Source organism: Palaemon carinicauda, chromosome 15, assembly GCF_036898095.1.
Source record: "Palaemon carinicauda isolate YSFRI2023 chromosome 15, ASM3689809v2, whole genome shotgun sequence".
NCBI lineage: Eukaryota > Metazoa > Arthropoda > Malacostraca > Decapoda > Palaemonidae > Palaemon > Palaemon carinicauda.
This window is the reverse complement of record NC_090739.1, coordinates 96,690,553-96,712,733: the sequence shown is the minus strand read 5'-3', so window position 1 is coordinate 96,712,733 and position 22,181 is coordinate 96,690,553. Positions and strand designations below refer to the sequence as shown.

General features: G+C 37.5%; 1 protein-coding gene across 1 annotated transcript in view; it reads right to left on the bottom strand.

Annotated features, from left to right (window-relative positions):
* Positions 1-422: 422 nt before the first annotated feature.
* The window catches only part of LOC137654342 (uncharacterized), a 212,023-nt gene continuing 190,264 nt past the window's right edge, over positions 423-22,181 (bottom strand). Inside the window, exon 6 of the mRNA XM_068387959.1 lies at positions 423-609. Coding sequence (XP_068244060.1) covers positions 544-609 — 66 coding nt within the window. The 3' untranslated portion in view covers positions 423-543. The remainder of the gene's footprint in view (positions 610-22,181) is intronic.

The following is a 22,181-nucleotide window of genomic DNA, read 5'->3' as shown; positions in this document are numbered from 1 at the left end:
TTACCAAATTCATCTAAGCATGCAGTAATAACGAATGTGGTAATATCCACGGCATTTAAGAAAAATAACTTATATACATATATGAATATTATATAAGGGAAAATCACTCGGTTAGGAAAAGATGAAAACCCTCAAAATTACGAGGTTGAAATAATGTTGAGAAATAGAAATAAAATATAGAGGAATTAAATGCGAACTGGGGAAGAAGTGTCCCTAAAAGAGAGAGCCTTCTTGCCCGTCAAAGAGCTTTAACATGAAAACGATATTTGCCGCTGAAGCACAAAGATTTCAAGGCATTCTCTCGTTAAGATGGAAGGCAGTGAAAGTGCAAGCACTAAATACATGATTTTTTGTTAGTTATCTAGTATTCAAAATTTAAAATAGTAAATGGATAACAGGTAAGATTTATTGAAATGATAATACTAGTTTAATAGTATTATTGAGAAATGGTACTACATAGGAAGGCACTAATATGAAAACTTACACTAACTGGAATGTTCCCGTAGCTATCAAAGTTTATACCAGCCTCAATACCCATGGAGGCTATCTCTGCATCATCAATATCATTAGGGATATACAGAGGTGCACGTGGCTTTCCATCCTGGGATTCTGAAATGGATTGAAACAAATTTCAATGATTTACTCCAAAATTTTCATGATTCTTTTGAATTAGAAACAAAGAAAACTTATACTATCTTTCAGTAATAAGGTGTAATGAAAACTACAGCATTTAAAAGTTATTAGAATTGTCCTCCTCGAACCTTCACAAAAACTCCTAAAAGATGACTAGCATCATGTCAAGTGACAACAAATTACAATACGTGCTACAACATTAAAACAGTTATATGTAATTATTGATATCAGCTTTTCTTAGTATAAACAATCCGAAATTTTAAAGGGAACCTATTTTAGCACCCATCAAAGTTAATTGAAAGTACTTAAAATTTTAACAATAAAATTATTTCCAAATTGGCAAGAGCAGAAATTACTAATGGCGGGAACAATCTAAAAAAAGATATTACTTTCAAAATATTGCAATTTTTTAAAAAAAGCAAATATACAAGAAAAATTTTGTAGTAATAGAGTAAAATGAGATAAAAAATCTAATAAATAAGTATAACCCTTACTTAATATAAAATTACAAATTGCTTGATTGATTAATTATGATTTGCCCATTATAAAATATCAAAGGTCACTGACACCAAAAAGATTAAAAATAATTCAATGGGCTAGCAAGAGAAAAAAATTATATAATTACAAGAACTAAAAACAAACTTTGTAAAACTATTAATTTCAATCCCTAAAATAATAACCATATGCTATCACGCTTGCCAAGAGTAAGCTCGAGTGGACAAACTAGAAGTTTGTTCCGGATTTCATAGTCACGCAAAAAGTATAGTACAACTTTTTACCGTTATAAGACTTATCAATTGGAACTTGACAGGGGTTTCTGAAAAAATTCTTTAGCACCCGCTGGAAGATGCAAAATAATTTCATATCTGACGCTATTCTCACCTAGGGCAGTCAAAGACAAGCTAGAGATAGCATTTTGCTTCTCCAAACTAAAGATATAGTATTGCAAGAAGCAGGAGGAACAACAGACGTTGATGCTCTAATTTGTTGAAATACTGAGGAATTATTGTCATCACTTGATGCACGAGAGAAATCCTTAGCGAGTAGCTCTGCTACATCTCTAAGGTTAGATACATATCTATTATTTTCCCTCAATATTGGTAAAGGCATAGGGTCACATTGGCATTGATGTTTACTAGTCTTGTACCATATTTCCTTTGAAGGAGTTTTTGTATTGATATTGGATATATATTTCCTCCAAGATGCTCTATTTTGCTTTTTTAAAAGTTCTTCCTTGTTTGCCACAGGCTTTGAGGTACGCTTTTCTATCTGCTTCATAAATCGTACTCAAGTATCTTCTGAAGCTAGTTCAGGTCACTTCCCTTTTATTGGCACATTCTTTACTCCACCAAGGAACTACAGAGCGATGAGGTAAAACACACGTTTTAGGTATAAACTTTATCATCATCATCAATAACATTCAAAAGGTGTTCATAAGCATGTAATGGAGATGCAGTCACCATACTCTTTCAGTGAGCAAAGTTCTCATAAGATGTTCAATCTGCCTAATATCTTCTCCATTTTGTTGGGTACAGAAAAGGGAGATGCGCCTAACAAGGCAGGTGCTACCACTGGTACCACCGTGATAGTAAGGGGTAGTTGATTATTAGTTTTTGGTGGAACCTTAACAGCTTGAGCAAAATTACGTTGCCGATTAAGTACATTGCATGGCCTACACTAATATGATCAGCATTTGCTTTCGAGGATAGTAGCTTTCTCTTTCTTGTATTCACAAAAACTTCTGTTTGAATTATGTTCTTTAAAGTTTGCACAAATTGTATCTTACATTGGCCATGTTTCAACAAAGAATGGGTAATACAGACCTTCGTAATATTGCAGTACCAAGATGGATGCACATACTTGTAACAATTGAAGCTTTGTAAAGACCTAAGTTCATATTCTTGCACACACACGCTTTCGTTCTCAATATACGGTATACAGTACACGATCAAGTATAACAGGGATTTCAAATATTAAAACTATCATGCTTGTTTTAAGTGTCTTACTTTCCAAACATTAGAAGGGCACATCTCGAATTTCTGGTTCCGAAAATTCATATAGGTCACTATCGAAAGCTACTCATTTACTGTAACTGAAGCTCAGGTGTGGTTCAATATCATTAATAGGATCAGTGTCTTTAATCTTCTTGTCATGCCACGAAGCATGTGGGCTTGCATATTTGATTTAGAATTGATCAAAAGATTGCTTACTGTATATAATACTATCCTTACTTTTAATCAAACCAACTTGGTCTATGTTCGGTAACCTTTTCTGTCCATACTTCAGGTTTATATGCATTCAAGTTTCTGAGTGCCTAATTTTCTGTTGCTTCTAAAGCAATCTCAAAATTTGAAAATAATACCCAAGCTTCCGAAAAGCCTTTAAGACTATTAAGTTCCATAAGAATTTCTTTGATTGCACAAAATCTACTAAAGGCTTCATGAATTGTGTCATAGCTAAAAACCAATAAGAATGTTTTCCAAAAAAATTTTTCAAATATTTGGTTGGATCTGGTAATGCGCAAGAACCGTAGAGTACAGTGTTACTGTTGTGCTTATTACAAACAAAATGTTCTGTCAGTGCCAATAAACTGTCTTTAAAAACTCTAGACAAAATAGTTTTGTTAGAGGAATCCTTTTCATTGCCGAGGTCATCAAAGAAAATTTATTTAAACAAGCAAAAGTTGTCAACACTGTCTGGGGTTCACCAATTGATCCAGGGGCATGGGGAACATTAAGTTTACTCAATCATTTTAAGGGAAGGAAAGAGGTAATAGTAACTATATAAAAATATAGAGGAAAAAAAGGGGGGGAATGAAGAGGTGATATTAAAAAAAATTATAATGAAACAAACAAGGGGAGAAAAAATGTAAAAATAATACAGTACTGAAAAAAAAGAAAAAAAAAAAAGAGTTAATAATGGAAAAAAAAAAAAACATGGAAAAAAGTTCAAGAAAATATTAAAATTGTCTGAAATCATAAAGACAACCATATTAGCCTCTCCATGGAATTAATTTCTCCACCAATGACACCTCTCCATTCCCTACACTACCACAATAGAATGGTACCACTATGATTAGTGGCTCAAGTGTGTGCCGAACGCGGCAAATGGGACACCAAGAGCATTTAAAGAATACAATAATCCACACTTTAATCATGGTGGCAGGCAAATTGGATAGAATGCCGAGAGTCCATCTCTATGAAGTAAGCCAACCCATGGAAGCCGAAGGCTAAATTTCAGTTAAAGAAGCGTTTCAAGTGCCAATATGTGAATTCCTATGGTCCAAATCTACTGGGTAGTTGGCAAACCCACCGAAGCTCCAACAATTGGTTTTAAAACACATTCAATCTCAGATACGGTTTCTCCCCCCCCCCCACACAAAAAAAAATAAAAAATCTAGACAGTGGATTTGCTCAATATGAAGAAGGATGAAGCAATAATAATTAATAGAAATAGGATGAGATGAATTTAGTCAAGTGACGGACAAAAAAAATTCAATCTTTCTAGAGCCATCTTGCCCGTCACAAGGCTTTGACACAGATATGCCGTTCTATAGCCCAATGACTACTACATCCAAGCATTAATTAAGAGGGATTTCCTGGAGGAGGTATGAACCAGGATCTGTGAGTAGGCGTCTTTCGGATCCAGGGTTACTATAGTGCCCTTGAGGTTTTATCGCTTGCCTGACCACGGCTACATTCTTTATTCTGAAAGATGTTTGGTGGATGAAAATTTTGAGGGCTGTGGTCAATGATCGGTGTCCAGCCTCTGAATGCCTTCATTACAAGAAAGAGTTGATTGAAGAAGCCTGGAAAGCTGTCATTGACCTCCTGAAGTACCTCAGTACACCCTTGTACAAGATGCTCTTCAATCCCTCCTGTAGAGGGACCCCTAGCAATATGATGATGTTATGGGGGAAAAATCAAAAGGTGGGAAAGTTGATGAAATAGAGTAGATATTCGGATCAGAGGACCTCTACCGCCTACCTTTCCACGCCTTAGAACTGCCACCTCCTCCAATTAGCCTGCAGGCATCCGCACATGGTGGAGGAAACATACTCCATAGAAAGTGTTTACCTTGGTTCTGCCAAGAGGGGAAAGGTTGTGTCAACTGGGTCTGGAAGGTGGACGGCAGCAGTTAAGTCCCTCCTCTCAGGCCTGGTCTTCGGACCTGCAGTAACCAAGCAGTTGGCTTTCCTTGTCCTGACGTTGAAGGCTGGGGTTGACCAAAGGGCATCACATTCTGTAGGAAAGAGTCCTGTACTTCCTTTATACCCTCCACAACTGCATCTACCTCTGCTGAGGATTAGAGTGATCATTCTTTAGAAGTGGAGTTACTGAGAGTTGACCCATCTCGGCAATCGATCAGCTTGTGAAACCTCAAAGTCACAGCCTCACCACACTAGAGCAACCAACTGGCACACTGGTTGGCTGCCTGGTGCATCAAAAACTTCACTGGCCTAGCTCCTGTCAGGAACATGTCCTTAAGGGGATCGTCCGCCATCTTTTTTTTTTTTCCTAAAGATCCACAATGCACCCTTTCTATATAAGTTTTAGGCATATATAATACCTTGATCATATGAAAATTTCAAGCCCTTTGATAAAAAAAAATTATTGAATAGCAAAAATCACTTTAAAAAAAAAAATTAGGTACATTTTTCCCCACTAACATAACACCAATTATATTGAATCTTATAGCATAAAAACTAATTTATAAACTGAACAATTCTTTGAGACGGAATTTTGATTATTCTTTTTCTTTTTTTTCATTTATGAATTTTAATTTTTTTTAGTAGTCTAGACAAAAAATAATCATGAAAAAAGTAAAAATAAAATCAAAATTCCGTTTCACAAAATTGTGGGATTTTTATTACTCTTTTCAATTATATTTTTCTATTTAAAATCGAACAATAAATTTGAGAAAAATTTACCCAAGTGTGAATAAGTATGATTTTGAGTTATAAGCTCCTAAAATTTGCAACAAATTTTCGCTTAAAGAAATCAAGATATTACGATAACTTTTATTATTTATTCCTACATAAATGCACCCTAAACGAGGTATTTAAACCCTAAGTTTACTATTACACTTGGCGTGATGATGTCTTGAGTTGTCAGCGATCGCTCATTGTTGCCAGTGTTTTAGTTAGCATGTTTCAGCTTTGTACTCTTATTCATGTTTCCCTCTCTTGGTACATTTTTCTTGTTCTCTGCTTACTTTTTGTTCTTTCTATGACCTTAGGTAACATTGGCCTTGCAATAAAGTTCCCAAGAACATTGTGAAAACATAATGTACAGTACATACGAACTACAAGTAAACGAACACATGCATTATAACTTCTATACACCTTTGGAAACTCAAGCTACTGTTCTCATAAGACGTAGATTTCATTCACCTTTCCTTTACCAATGCCTTCCATTTCTGCCAGAAGTACAAGAGATATATATAATGAGAGAGAGAGAGAGAGAGAGAGAGAGAGAGAGAGAGAGAGAGAGAGAGAGAGAGAGAGAGAGAGAGAGAGAGAGAGAGAGAGAGAGAGAGAGAGATATATATGCACAAATATACAGACGATTGCGTCAAACTTAGTCACGCAGACGACGCAGTAAGGATGACGTCATCATTTAAAGACCGCTATATGTTCATTTGAAAAAATAATTTATTATTTGTTCTTTCTATGACCTTAGGTAACATTGGGCTTGTTAAAAGTTCCCGAGGACATTGTGAAAACACAATGTACATACGAACTGCAAATATACTAACACATGCGTTATAACTTATATACGTCTTTGGGATCTCTGGCTGCTATTTTCCCAGGAAGTAGAATTCGTTCACCTAACCTCTACCAATGCCTTCCATTTCTGCCAGATGTAGGAGATTTCGGAATATAAGTGAATAAATCACTATGTATATGCAAAAATGCTCTCACACAGACAATTCTGTCAAACTCAGTCCTGCAGACGACGCAGTAAGGATGACATCATTTAACGACTGCCTTATCTTCATTATTTGTAAAAATAATTGGCTGAAACTTCTGGAGAGCATGTACAATATGATTATGCATACATAGAAGCAATAAAATGATTTTCGGTCTCTGAAAATTGGTATGTCAAAACACCATGGCGGACAGTCACCTTAAAGGCCTGCTTCTTGCTAAGGTTAGCTAGATCTTCTAAATCTACCAATAAGCCAAGTGCCCGAACAGTGGTCTATCCAAAAGGCTAGGGTTTTGCCTTATTGCCTTATTTTATGTTTGGGTTCCCCCAGGTCCCTCAGTGTGAGGCACCTCGTATATCCACCAGAATTGCTTATGCATCTTCTGGTGTATTTTGCATCTTCCAGTCTTGGATGGTCTGGGATGCATCTTAGGTGTTTATCGAGCTTATTCTTAAACACATGTACGCTCACTCCTGATGTTTCTGAGATGAGCTGGCAGAGCATTAAATAGTCGCTGCATTATCGATGCTGGTGCGTGGTAGATTAATTTCCTGTGAGGCTTCCTGAATTTTCCCGGTATAGTTTTGGGCACTATTAATCTACCTCGGCTTGCTCTTTCTGATATTTTTAGCTCCATGATGTTTTCAGTAATTCCTTCGATTGGTTTCCATGCTGGTATTATCATGTAGCGTTCTCTTCTCCTTTCTAGACTGTATAATTTTGCAAATTGCAGTCTTTCCCGGTACAGTGAGCCCTCGTTTATCGTGGTAGATAGGTTCCAGACCCGACCGCGATAAGTGAAAATCCGCGAAGTAGTGACACCATATTTACCTATGTATATAACATGTATATTTAGACTTTTAAAACCTTCCCTTGTACGTAGTACTGTTAACAAACTACCCTTTAAGGTACAGAACACTTAATGCTTGTACTACAGTACCCTAAACTAAAACAGGCACAAATATTAAAGGCGATTTTATATCATGCGTTTCCTAAACACACCAAAAAGCACGATAAAAAATGGCAACCAATGTTTTGTTTACGTTTATCTCTGATCATAATGAAGAAACAAACGCATTTACATATCTGTGTATAGGTTAGTTTTTGCATCGATATATTGATTATTCAGTACAGTATGTTAATTTAGTTATCAACGTTTTACTTCATTTTTCTTAGGACTTCCAAATGAAATGTTTTTCTTTATGACGCCGCCTGAAACGACGGCGTCAAAAAGTACGCTCAGTAAACAAAGAAGACATTTAACGCGCATGATGAAAGTGATAAATAATGATATTACAGTAAAATCTTTTAGAAAATATGTTACTACAAATATTATTTACCGTATCTATATAAAATCATACAGTACATACTGTACGTAGCAAAGCAGGATAACAATTTACGAGAGAGAGAGAGAGAGAGAGAGAGAGAGAGAGAGAGAGAGAGAGATTGTTTTACGTTCGTAAATGTAAATTTTAAACAAAAAAAAATATGATAGGTTACAACATGTATACTCTTCAGACTTTTAAAACCTTCCCCTTAACTTAATGCACACTAAACTAAAACAGGCACAAATATTAAAATGTTAGAATATTAAAGTAAAAAATAAAGATTGTTACTGTACTCACCACAAAAGAAGTTGAAGAAAAACTTGAATGATGATGGCGATGAATTTGCTGCACAGTAGAAATGATGATGATGAAGCTGATGATGTCTTCTACTGTGCAGCCAATGATAGTATTTTAGTCTCTTCAGACGGAGGTGTCTTTTCCTGGGACACCTCTTCAACTTCTTCCTGGGAAACTTCTTCTATTTCTTCCAATGGCGTACTAGCAGGAGGAACTGGCTCTTTTTTGCGAGGCTGGAAGAACATTGTGATCAGAAGTTGCTGCCGCTGCTTCTTTTTTCGCTCTAAGAGCATCCTGTAGGGAGTCATGTCATCAACCTTGTTGCAGAATTGCATAACCTTGTTGCAGAATTGCATAGATCGAACCATATCCTCGTCCCACTCTTGCAACATTTCTTTCACCTCCTTCATATGGTTGCAGACCTTGGCAAGCCATTCTAATGTTAAGCCCGTTTCTTCAACATTTTCTTGGGTCTCTTCCTGTGTTTCGCTCTTCTTCACTGGCCGATTTCGTCAGGTCTTCTAGGTCTGCGTCAGTTAGTGGCTGGGAATGGCAGTCCAACAACTCGTCGACGTCTTCAGTCGTCATGTCGCCAAACCCGTCACCTCCAATTATCGCAGCCAACTGCACAGATTTGCGTATTGCACAGTGTTGGATTTCAGACGGAGTGAATCCCTCGTCGTCGTAAACAATCTGGGGCCACAACTTCTTCCAGCTCGCATTAACGGTTGCAGGTTTCATTTCTTGCGGTGCCTTCTGAATGTTCTGCAGGCACGTGGCTATGGTGTACTTCCGCCAGTACGCCTTCAAATTAAAATCTTCATCATCTTCTTCTTGGGCAGCATCCACACACTCAACGAGGTCCGCCAAGGTATTCTTCGTGTAGAGGGCCTTGAACGCCCTGACAACCCCCTGGTCCATCGGTTGAATTAATGACGTGGTGTTGGGTGGCAGGAACTCAACCTGAACGCCCTCACGCGACAGGTCAGTTGCGTTTCCACCAGCGTTATCCATAAGGAGAAGGATCTTGAAAGGCAAGCCCTTCTCTAAGAGATATTGACTGACTTGCGGGATGAAACACTGGTGGAACCAGTTGGAGGTCAGCATCTTCGTAATCCATGCTTTTGGATTATGCATCCAGTACACGGGAAGGAGATTCTTATCTTTATTTTTCAAAGCGCGAGGATTTTTCGACTTGTAAATAAGCCCCGGCTTTAGCAAAAATCCAGCAGCATTGCCACACATCACGAGGGTAAACGCGATCCTTTAATGCTTTAAAGCCAGAGCTTTGGCTTCTTCTTTGAACAGGAAAGTTCGCGACGGCATTCTCTTCCAAGCCGATCTCATCCATATTAAACACTTATTCCGACTTGTATCCACCTTCAGCAATAATATTCTTGAACGTCTCGTTCGCGTAAGTTTCAGCAGCGGCAGTGTCAGCGGAAGCAGCCTCGCCATGCAGGGAAATGCTTTTCAGGCCAAAGCGTTTCTGAAACTTCGCGAACCATCCTTTGCTGGCGGAAAAACGTTGTTTCTGAGGCTGGGAATCAGTAGATGTCCCTAGTTGAAGTTCATCTACATCATCTTAGTCTTCTTCAGCATGGTCGCCATCGTCGTCTTGAGGTTCCTTTGCCGCAAAATTCTCATACAAGCACAAAGCCTTGGTTCTGATGGTGTTCGTATCCAATTGAATTGAATATAGGATTTAGGCATTAAGCCAAGCACTGGGGCATCAAAGGCCATTCAGCGCTATATAACGAAAATCATTCAATCATATCTGTACACTCACACCATATAGTATAATTTTAACCTTTAATACAAATCGTAACACTTTCATACAATAAAATCTAGATGTGAAATAAATAGGGATTAAAAGGGTAAAATAAATAAATTAATAAAATCAATTATAGCTCGTAATATAACCCAATACTTTGTATAAATTTTCTCAAGTTCAGGGTATTAGTTTTCCCCCAGTATATCTCTTAAAGGTTTGTCCTGGAATAAATGTGTCCTCCTCTGAAGATTAAAAACAGGACAATAGACTAAAATATTTTTAACATCCATTGTCACTTGACAGGTATTACAAAGAGGGGCCTGTCTCCCTTCCCCACTCTTCATTAAATAATTGTGCGTTGCATGTGTATGGCCAATACGCAGCCTAGTTAAAATAATGGTATCCCTCCTACTTGTAGAATTACAAGATGACCATTTATCCACCAATGGGTGGATTTGTTTCAATTTTGTATTGGTGGTCAGTTCAGACCATCGAGCTTGCCACTTATTTTTACAGTAAAGATGAATCTCACTTTTAAGATCTTTGTAAGGAATACTCAAGGGGGATGGATTACTTAGCCCTGAAGCTTCCTTTGCTGCCTTATCTACTTGTTCATTTCCATCCACCCCAACATGGGCAGGGACCCAACAGAAGTGAACACTGATACTCTTCCTAGACTGCAGAAGTACTAACCAGTCCTGCACCTCTTGTACTAGATGATGGCCTGGCATAATTTGTTTTAATGAGAGTAAAACACTAGGAATCCGTAAAAATTGTATAAAAACTATTTTGGTTGCCATTTTTAAAAATGTGTTGGACTGCGAGAATTATTGCGTACAGCTCAGCAGTAAAAATTGAACAAGAGTATGGGAGTTTCCTTCTAATAACAATATCCCCCACCACAGCTGCACTTCCAACTCCTGCAGCCGATTTGGAGCCATCTGTAAAAACATGTTTCCCATGATGTTGAGCAGCAGGATTTAAAAACTCGCTTTTCATTACCCTACTAGGTAAGGTATTTTTCCCTCCTGCCGTAAAACATACTTTAACAGGTGGATTACACCAAGGAGGAGACTTGGGATATCCTACCTCTGCTATCTGTGCTGTTAACAAGCCTACTTCTCTAGCATCATTTTTCAGCTGTACTTCCAAAGGCTTAGGCACTCTAGATCTGTTAGGAGCCCGATCTAAAGGTGCCCTAACATATTTACAGCAAGGGACCTAGCTATAAAACCTCAAACTCAACTCCTCTCTGCGAATGGAAAGGGGAGGTATGCCAGAATCAACATAGAGACTGTCAATGGGAGATGTTCTGTAAACACTTGTGCAGATGCGAAGCCCAGCATTGTGAACAATATCAAGTTTTCCAAGTAAAGTCTTTGTAGCTGACCCATATATTTGGCATGCATAGTCTAACTTGCTCGGACACAAAGATGTATAAATTCTAAGCAAAGTTGTTCTATCAGCACCCCAATCAAAATGCGATACCACTTTCAGAATGTTCAGTGACTTCTTAACCCTGATAGATAGGTCATTTATATGGGGACCAAATGTCATTTTCTTGTCGAAAATGACTCCAAGAAACTTGACACTATCCTCATATGGCAAAATACAATCATTTAAGAAAAGGGTGGGGACCTCTTCCCTTTTACGAGTACGAGTAAAGCGAATGGCTTTGGTCTTCTAAGGAGAAAACGTGAATCCACGAGAATTTGCCCATGCGGAAGCAGCATTTATTGCAATTTGAAGATTTTGGCATGCTCGTAGTGCAGATGATCCACTACAATAAATTGCAAAGTCATCGACAAATAGTGATCCTTGTATGCCAGGAGGTATGTGACTAATGAGACTATTAATAGCAACAGCAAACAAGGTCACACTCAATAAGCTGCCTTGGGGGACACCTTCTTGCATGTAGGATGAAGATAGTTCTGACCCTACTCTCACTTCAATTGAGCAGTTTGATAGAAATTTTTCAATAAAAGAGAACATATGTCCTCCTATACCCCACGAGGCCAATTGCTTTAAAATACCACCCCTCCAGGTGGTGTCATATGCCTTTTCGAGGTCAAAAAAGACACCCACCACCTGGTTTTGGTTAGAAAAAGCATTTGAAATATCCCTTGATAACATCAGCAAAGGGTCTAGAGTATTTCGGTTCTTCCTAAAACCAAACTGTCTGTTAGATAAAAGATTTTTTTATTCTAGATAGCACACAAGTCTGTTGTTGATCATTCTCTCAAATTGTTTGCATATGCAACTGGTCAAGGATATGGGCCTATAACTAGATGGCAGTTCTGGGTCTTTACCAGACTTGTGGCCTGGAACTACAATTGAAGTATGCCAGGAATCAGGAGATGTATGGGAAGCCCATAGACCATTAAAGGTTTCTAATAAAAATTCCTTGGTATCCACTGGAAGATGTGATATCATTTCATACCGGATGCCATCCTCACCTGGGGCAGTTAAAGAAGAGCTAGAGATAGCATTTTGCATCTCCTCCATACTAAAAGGCAGGTTAAAAGCTTCAGTATTTGAAGCAGCAGGAGGAACAACAGATGTTGATGCTCTAATTTGTTGAAATGCTGGGGAATAGTTGTCAGCACTTGATACATGGGCAAAGTGCTTAGCAAGAACCTCTGCTACATCTTTGGGGTCAGATATATATCTTCTTAAAAGTTCTTTTTTGTTTGGCACAGAATCTGAGGTATGCTATTCTATCTGCTACATAGTTTGTTCTCAAGTATCTTCTGAAGCAAGTTCGGGTCACTTTCTTGCGTTGGCACATTCTTTACTCCACCAAAGAACTACAGAGCGATGAGGTAAACCGCATGTTTTAGGTATAAACTTGCTAGCATTATCATCAATAATATTTTCAAGATGTTGATAGGCAGGCACTGGAGATGTAAATTCATCATACTCTTTATCGGTGTGTGAACAGTTTTCATAAGCTGCCCAGTCTGCCTCGTCTATCTTCCATTTTGGTGAACACTGAGAAGGAAGATTATGGACATAATTTAATATTATTGGCCAATGGTCACTGCCATGTAGGTGTTCATTTACTGACCAAAGGTAGTCCAATCGAATGGATGAGGAACAGATTGACAAATCAATGGCTGATGTAGAGTTGTGGAATACATCATACCTAGTTGGAGAACCATCATTCATTAGTATTACATCATTGTTGTCAATTAATTCTTCAACAAGATTACCACATCTATCGCATACCACATCTATCGCACACATTTCCACCCCATAAAGTATGCTTTGCATTAAAATCACCCATTAAAATAAAAGGGGCAGGAAGCTGATTGATCAGGTCTTGGAGGTCAGAAAGTCCAAGCCTTCTTGGATTACCAGCATGATCTAAGAGGAAAAGTTCTAAGGATGGTTCAATATATAGCGAGCATAAAGTAATTTTTTTCCCGATATGAGTTCTAACTGCACATGCCTGTAGTGGTGTATTGAGTAGGATTGTTTCAAATTTTACAGATTTGTGAATAATAAAACCTGTACCACCTTGAGCTCTTGCAGCTTGCAAAGGAGGGGATCTACAAAAATGATAATTGAGTCCAGGATTAAATGGTTTGTCACTGATCTTGGTTTCCTGTAGACAAATTACCTTCGTGTCTGAGTCCCTGGTTAAAGTTTTTATTTGCTCAATGCTAGTACTTAGACCTCTGCAATTCCACTGGATGATAGACATTATCTTTTGTTATTATTTTTCTTTGTCTCATTTGTCTTTTGGGACTTTTCAGATGAAGCCATGTAAGGCCTGGAGATGGAAGGCTTTACTAGGCCACCACTCTTCTTTTCTTTCTTTCTAGGATCTTTATAAGAGTCAACCTTAGGATCATGAGCAGTAGGGCACTTACCTGACTTAGATGAAGGTGAGGATGATGGGGACCTTTTCCTCTTTGGAAGATCTTGTTTTCCAATCTCCATCAAATCAGGTAGAGATTCTGCCTGAGACAATACATTTAAGGTGGTGGAAGCCACATTGGCTTCCTTGGAGGATTGTGCTAGAACTTCAGCAGTTCGAGCACTTAACCCAGAAGGCTGGGCTACTACCTCTAGGGGAGATGCTCCTATCGGTGACAATACTTTTGGTGTGTTAGAAACCATATTGACCTCTTTGGAGGTTTGTGCTCTGGCTTTTATAGGCTGAGCACTTGACCCAGATGGCTGGGCTACTACCACGAAGGGAGATGCACCTGACGGGACAGGTGCTGCCACTGGTCCCCCTGTGGTAGTAAGGGGTAGTGGATTATAATCTTTTGGTGGCATCTTAACCGCGCGAGCAAAATTAAGTTGCCGATTGAGTAAATGCTTTGCATAACCTACACTTATATGTTCAGCATTTTCTTTCAAGATTGCAGCTTCTTCTTTCTTGTATTCTCTACATCTTTTATCATTTGATTTATGATGATCTTTACAGTTTGCACAGGTTGTATCTCTGTTGCATTGGCCATGTTCTAACAAAGAACAGTTAATACAGATATTCGTATTATTGCAGTACCGGAAAGGGTGACCGTACTTGAAACAATTAAAGCATTGTAAAGGCCTAGGTTTATATTCTCGAACACGTACTCTTTCATTCTCAATAATTATATGATCTGGTATAACAGGGGTTTCAAATGTTAAAACTACCATGCTTGTTTGAGGGATCTTACTTACTTTCCAAAAATTAGCAGGGCACATGTCCAGAATTTCTGGTTCTGAAAATTCATATAGATCTTTATCAAAAACTACTCCTTTACCATAGCTGAAGCTCATATGTGGTTTAATATCCTTAATAGGATAAATTTCTGCAATCTTCATGCCACAAAGCATGTGAGCTTGAGTATCTGATTTTGCATTAATCAAAACAGATTGCTTACCGTATCTACTAATATCCTTACTTTTAATTACACCAACTTTTTTTTATAAATTTACTAATCTCATAATAGTTATAATTATCTATCTTCCCAGATGCAATTATCCATGTTGGGGGCTTGGGGGTTCTTACTTCTGGAAGTCTATGCTCTATTTCTTTTTCCATCCATTCTTCTGGTTTATATACCTCTAGGTGTCTTGGTGCTTTATCACAGAGCCCCAGAAATCAAACAATTGTCAATTTTTATGCTCTAAATTTTTATTTGCTTCTAAAGCAATCTCAAAACTTGAAAATGATACCCAAGCTTCCCAAAAGCCTTTACTACAATTAAGCTCCATTAAAATTTCTTTGATTGCCCCAAATCTACAGAAGGCTTCATGAATTATGTCATAGCTACAACCAATTGGTATGTTTTTTAAGTGGAGAATTTTCAGATTTTTTGTTGGATCTGGTAATGAGCCAGAACCAGAGAGTAAAGTATTACTGTCATTACAAGAATAATTTTCCACCAGTGCCGATAAATTGTCTTTAACAACACTGGTCAGAGAAGTATTGTTGGAGGAATCCTTTTTATTGCCGAGGTTGTCAACAGAGCTTTCCTTATTTAAACAAGCAGAAGTCGTCAACGGTGTCTGGGGTTCGCCATTTGATCCAGGGGTACTGGGAATATTAAGTTTACTCATTAATTATTTTTTGGGGGAGGGAAGGGGTCATAACAACAATGAAAAAAAAAAAAATGAAAAAAATAAAGTTAAAGGGAGAGAAAAAATTAACTGTCTGAAATTCCAAAGAACACACCGTTAGCCTTTCCTGGAATTAATTTCTCCACCAATGACACCTGTGAAAGATGCTTACTAAATGTCCAACCCTACCCTACCATAAAGGGATGGTACTACTATGATTAGAGTGGCTCAAGTGTATGCCAAACCCGTTTGATGGGACAGAGCATTTCAAGAATACAATCATCCCCACTCTAATCATAGTGGCAGGCAAACCGGACAGAATGCCGAGAGTCCTATCTCTATGAAATCGCCAACCCCTGGAATCCGAAGGCCAAATTTCCTACGAGATAGTTCCGCGTGCCAGTATGGGAATACTGACACTCCTAGGTGTCCAAACATTTTCGGGCAGTTGGCAAGCCCACCACAGCTCCCACAATTGATTTTGAAATAAAAACTGATCATGGATACAATGTCCCCTCTAAAAAACCTGGACAGTGAAATGGGCAAGAGTTTTGACAGCAAGGTTGGAGACAGCTGATAATTATGAAGAAGGAATAAGCAATAAGAATAGAAAAAAAAGTCAAACTGAGGAAAAGAAATTCCCCAGTTCGAGAGCCCTCTTGCCCGTCACAAGCCTTCAGCACGGGAATGATATGCCGTGCTGAAGCCTAATGACTTCATCAAGGCATTCTCTCGTTAAGAGGGCTATACTTATTGACCTTGAATGCCCACATCTAAAAACTATACAATAATACACTAGAACCTCGCAGCAACAGACTGTTACTACGGACTTCTGATATACCGGACTAAATTCAGATAGCTAGAGTAGCATTCTGTTGGCAAAGGTCACTAGAAGAAGTACATAGTTCTTAGATCTATATATTTATATACTGTATATTCATTTATCGAAAAGTAATAAAATAAATTTATTATATTTATTATGGGTATATCTTTATAATAAATGGGCTATTAAAAAATAGTTATATATTTGAAATGAAACTTTTTTTCTATGCGAGCCCATCTCCAAATATGTAAACCCAATCAGCTAACCTAAAGCAACCAGTCTCGACTACAGTACATGCCAACATGAATTACAAGTAATGTTCTTAACAGTGTGTATGTAAAGATGATGTTAATACAAATGTTATTTTACTTATTGTAGTCTTGCAAATTCAAAATAAACGAAATAAATGTTTCCATATCATGAGTTTCCCTACATATGACGCCAAAAAGTTAAACACAATGAACGAATGAACAAACAAACTTACACATCCAACTGATAATTATTGACACTAATAGCGTTTAGTAAACTGTTTGTAAACTATGGTAATTTATAACATACATCATTGACATTTGTTCAATATTTATTATAGGATGCTTTGAATAAGTTTAGAAACTTCATTCAGGGCCCAGTTGATGCAAATAAACATCGTCAGCTGATTCAAGTTACCGTTATCAAGGATATTTACATAAATGAATAAATCTTTTTAATATATTTTTTCAAAACTTATTCAAACTATCACATACTCAATAACAAAGGTTTCATACAGTTTACTAAAAACTATAAATCTTAGTTATCACTTGAATGTATAAATGCATTTGTTCATTCGTTCATCATTTGTTTGTTTGTTTCTTCGTTCATTCGTTCACCGAGATGAAATGTAAACAAACAAAATGGTTTCCCTTTTGGGCAGTGTATGTAGAGCAGATGTGATAGAGAATCAGTTTCATTTTATTAATTTTGATATCTAACCATACATTAAGTAAATTGGAATTGTAATAACATCTTTACATGACCAAAACCAAAATTATATGCTTACAAAAAGGGTTTTATGATGAAGCAGTCTTTTTATACCATAGAAAGGAGATACCGTATATACTCGTGTAACAGCCAATCTCACGTACTGTGCAACCGCCCAAATTTTCACCCATGAAATATTTTACCATATATCTCATGCATCATGAGGGTTACTTTTTAAGAAACTAAATTACAACAGACTAACATTTTTACCCCATTTCTGTATTCTATCTTCTACTTCAATGTGTTAGAAAATTAAAACCCAAGGTTAAAAGTATCGTTAGTAATGTTATATATAATCATTGCGTTAATATATACAGTCACAATAACAACCGCATAAATAAACAGTTGTTTTGCTATGAACCCTCGAATCAGATAGCAGCTGTTTTGTTTGCATATCGATATTGTATGATAGTAAAAGTAGATAAGACTGACAATTTTACATTGTACCCTCATTCACTATGGAGAAAAGATTAAGAAAATTTACTGCTACAAGCTGTAAATGAAGGCGAGAAAACTAGTTCATAGCCGCTATTCTATTTGGAATCGGGAAAAGCTGTGTCCGAAACTGCAGGAAACACAAAAGAAATTTAATGGAAAGCTATGAATTTGCAAATAAAGTAATTTTAAACGTGAATGCCGAATTTAGAAGATCAAGTTACAAGGAGTCCGAAAACAGAGAATATAGTTTTGTTATAACATGATATAAATGATTTGTTAAGCTTTATAATCTAGCACCTCAGCGCTAAAAAAAAAAACCTATTAACTATCGTACATCAGCAACATATATGAAACTCCGGTTAACTTCTATAAGCGATTTAACTCAACAGTAAATAAAATATGAGATGTATTTCAAATTAAACTATTGAAATTAGTATGCTCTTTGGAAAATAGCAGATCAAGTAAGGATAGTTTCTTTTAAGAAATATGAAACATCCTTCGGTACTCTGTCTTAATCAGCTGATTTGTTGAGTGTACAGGACTTTCAAATGTAAACAATGGAAAACAATTTCCATGGTTTTATTTATAAATACATTACTAAAATATGAACATTACATGCATTACTATTGGATAATAAGTATAACATCAGTTGAATAAAAATCCAGTTTATTTCAATTATATCTTTTTCCCCAGTAAATGGATATACTGTATAGTTCGAACAATGACATAGCTTAGCAGAGTGTATAATCATTCTAATTTGATATCTCGTGTATGATGCAACCCCCTTTCAAATCAGCATCAAAATTAGTCTTCAACTCTGTGACGCGATTTTATACGGTAAATTAAAATTAGTCTTCATTTTTTACATTTTTCAATTAAAAGGTCAGTTTATGGTTGGGTATATGCAATATTCACATTTATTTTCTTATTCATTTACAAATAAAGTAGTCTTGTATACATTATTTTATGATATTCTTTGACATATATACATGTAATTAGGGCAGTAGCAGTAGTTTTCAGATGGCCCACGAGTGAAGTATCTATTTTCGTGAGTTTCATTTTGCATTTAGCCTAAGTAGCCTATATTTACTTCAATTCGTGTCATTTAATTCCCCAATTATGTCATCATAAGGTGAAAAAAAAAAAAGTGTGATAATCTCGGCTGATCGTTTTGATATTAGCCACATGTTTGGCAGAGATTGTAGGCCTATAGCCTATAGAATTTGGCATAATTTTCCTTGATTTTCTGCATAGGGCAACCATTAGCGATACAACGGACAATCGGCGGTACCGGACACACATTCCTCCTTATTAGTCTGTTATTGCGAGGTTCTACTCTACCTTGAGATACGAGTGACCAAACATCCGAGAAATTTGAGATACAAGGAAAGTTGAGAGCAAATTTTTGTCTTGATACGAGAAAATTTTTTATACGAGGTAGTTCCCTATGCGGCCGCCAAATGGCCGAGTGTGCGAGAGGATTCTCACCAGGACAGCATCACTCGGTCTTTCCCGTCGGATCTCCATCACGTAGAGTTATCTCCGAGCATCAACTTGTTTGCTTTTTTAAAACGTTTTTTGCATTAATCAGTGCAGATTTAATTGAATAAGCAATGGGTCCAAAGCAAGCGAGTGCAAACAAGGGTAGTGAAAAGAAAAAGCGTATGATGACAATGGAGATGAAGCAAGAAATAATAAAAAAGAAACATGAGTGGCGTAAGAGTGACTGAGCTGGCGCGCCAATATAAGAGGAGTACATTGACAATATATACCATCCTCAAGCAGAAGGATGCTATAAAGAGCACCAAGCCTTCCAAAGGAGTAACCATTCTTTCCAAGTTGCACAGTGATATTCACGAGAAGTAGAGACTTCTTTTATTATAGATATAGGAGAAACAGTTGGCGGGAGATAGCGTGACCGAGAGGATCACATGTGAAAAGGCCAGCAGAATCTATAATGACTTGAAAGGGAAGCAAGCAGCCGAGAGTGGGGAGACTTCGATGCCAGCAGAAACCTTCAAAGACAGTCATGGCTGGTTGGATAATTTCAAGAAACACTGGAATACACTCAGTTGTGAGGCATGGGAAGCATCAAGTTCTGACTCGAAAGCCGCAGCAGACTTCGTCACAACCTTTGCCTTGGTTATTGCCCGACTTGGCTTCATCTCTCAACAAGTCTTCAACTGCGATGAAACTGGCCTTTTAACGAAGATGATGCCCAGGACGACTTTCATCATGGCAGAGGAGAAGAGACTACCAGGCCATAAACCCATGAAGTACCGGTTAACTCTAGCCTTGTGTGCCAATGCCAGCGGTGACCGTAAGGTCAAGCCACTGCTGGTGTACCACTCGGAAACCCATGTGCTTTCAAGAAACAAAGGATCTTGAAAGAAAAACTGCAAGTGATGTGCCACGCTAATGCTAAGGCTTGGTTTACGCGGCATTTCATCAAAGAATGGGTTAATCTGTGCTGTGGTCTGGCAGTCAAAAAATATATTTGGCCAAGAAAAACCTGCCAATGAAATGTCTCCTGGTTCTCAACAATGCTCCTGGTCACCCTCCTGTTCTCGAAGAGGACATTCTTGATGAGTTCAGGTTCATCAAGGTCATTTATCTCCCGTCCAGTAATACGCCACTCCTCCAGCCCATGGACCAACAAGTTATTTCCAACTAATAAAAACTGTACACGAAGCATTTGTTCAAGAAATGCTTCGATGTCACAGACAACACCAATCTCACCCTTCGTGAATTTGGGAAGAAACATTTCCATTTCGTCCATTGCTTAAAAATTATTGACGATGCAGGGTGTCACAAGATGAACTCTTAAATCAGCATGGAAAAAATTGTGGCCAGCTTCCGTCGCTGAGAGGGACTTTGAGGGGTTCGATACGACAGACCCTAATGACTCCGAACCTATTGTGGTGGATGAAATCATCTCTCTTGGAAAGTTCATGGGGCTGGAGCTAGACGAGGCAGATGTGAACGTCCTTATCGAGGACTATCAGGAAGAGCTCACGACACAGAAATTGATAGAGCTCCAGGAGATGCAATATTCGGAGGTGGTGCAGGAGCTCAGTAGTGAGGAGGTGGTGGAAGACGAGGGCCACCTTTCTACGACAGAAATCAAAGACATGTTAGCGAAGGGACAGGAGTTTTCTAATTTTATAGAAAAGAGGCACCCGGACAAGTTGGCGAGTGGTCGTGCGTTAGCCTATAGTGACGACACTTGCGTACGTCATTTTCGCAACATTTTAAAGGGGAGACAATAGCAAACATTCCTAGATATTTTCTTTTTAAAAAGGACGTCAAAAAGGTGAATGCGAGGCAAAGAGAGCCAAGCCAGAAAAAGAAAAGTAAAAAAATGAAAATGAAAACAAAATTAGAAATAAGTTTAGGGTAACTTAAGATTAACATTTTATTTTTAAGTGTGTGTACAGTAAGCTAATTTCATTCAAGTTATATTTAAAGTTGCTAATTTCATTTAAGTTAAATTTCAAGTTGCTAATTTCATTTAAGTTAAATTTAAATTTAAAGTTATGTTGCGTAGTGTTATAAAAGTGTTACATACCGAACGTGCTGCTGTTAAGTCTCTCTCCTCCCCGTCCTCTCTCCCTCCTCCTCCTCCGCACACACCGCAGTTATCCGCTACCATCTATCTCGGAGGTAAAGAACTCCATAATAATGTTATATTTCATTGAGCATCATAACCAGTTTATAGGTATTTGTTATTTTGTTGGCATAGAATGGTAATTAAAACAATTAAAAACATGTTTTTCCACTGAATATACTGATTTTAGGGGATTTTTCAGAGGGTTGGAACGGATTAATTTTTTTAGTTATTTTATATGGGAAAGTTCATCAGAGATACGAGAAAATTGACTCACGAGCTTGATCCCGGAACGCATTAAACTCTAATCTCAATGTATTACTGTACTTATTGACCTTCAAATTCTATCTTCTTCTTTAATTTTAGAAATACATCATTGAAATTTGGTATATACCCAAGAGATACATTATAAAACACTCGGATAGACATTTTTTCAATATTTGTTTCACATGTTTTTCTCAGGTTTTCTTCCCTAATTTACAGGGTTTATTTTTTTACCATAATAAAAAAAATCACTTATAGCAAAACAATGGCTTGAGAAAAAAAATATTTTATATAAGGTCTACATCAGGTCTATATAGGGTCTTCATATAAAGTATCAAGGGAGGAGATGGAATTTGAAAACACACACTTTTTCAGGATAAATCGTCCTGGCGTCGCAAAACCGAAAGTCGGAGGCAAAAATCCTATGCATTTTTTAGATGTCCTTCGTCACCTTATCAAGTGGTATGAATGTCAAAGACCTGTCCTTAAAAAACGGCATTAGCTGGCCGG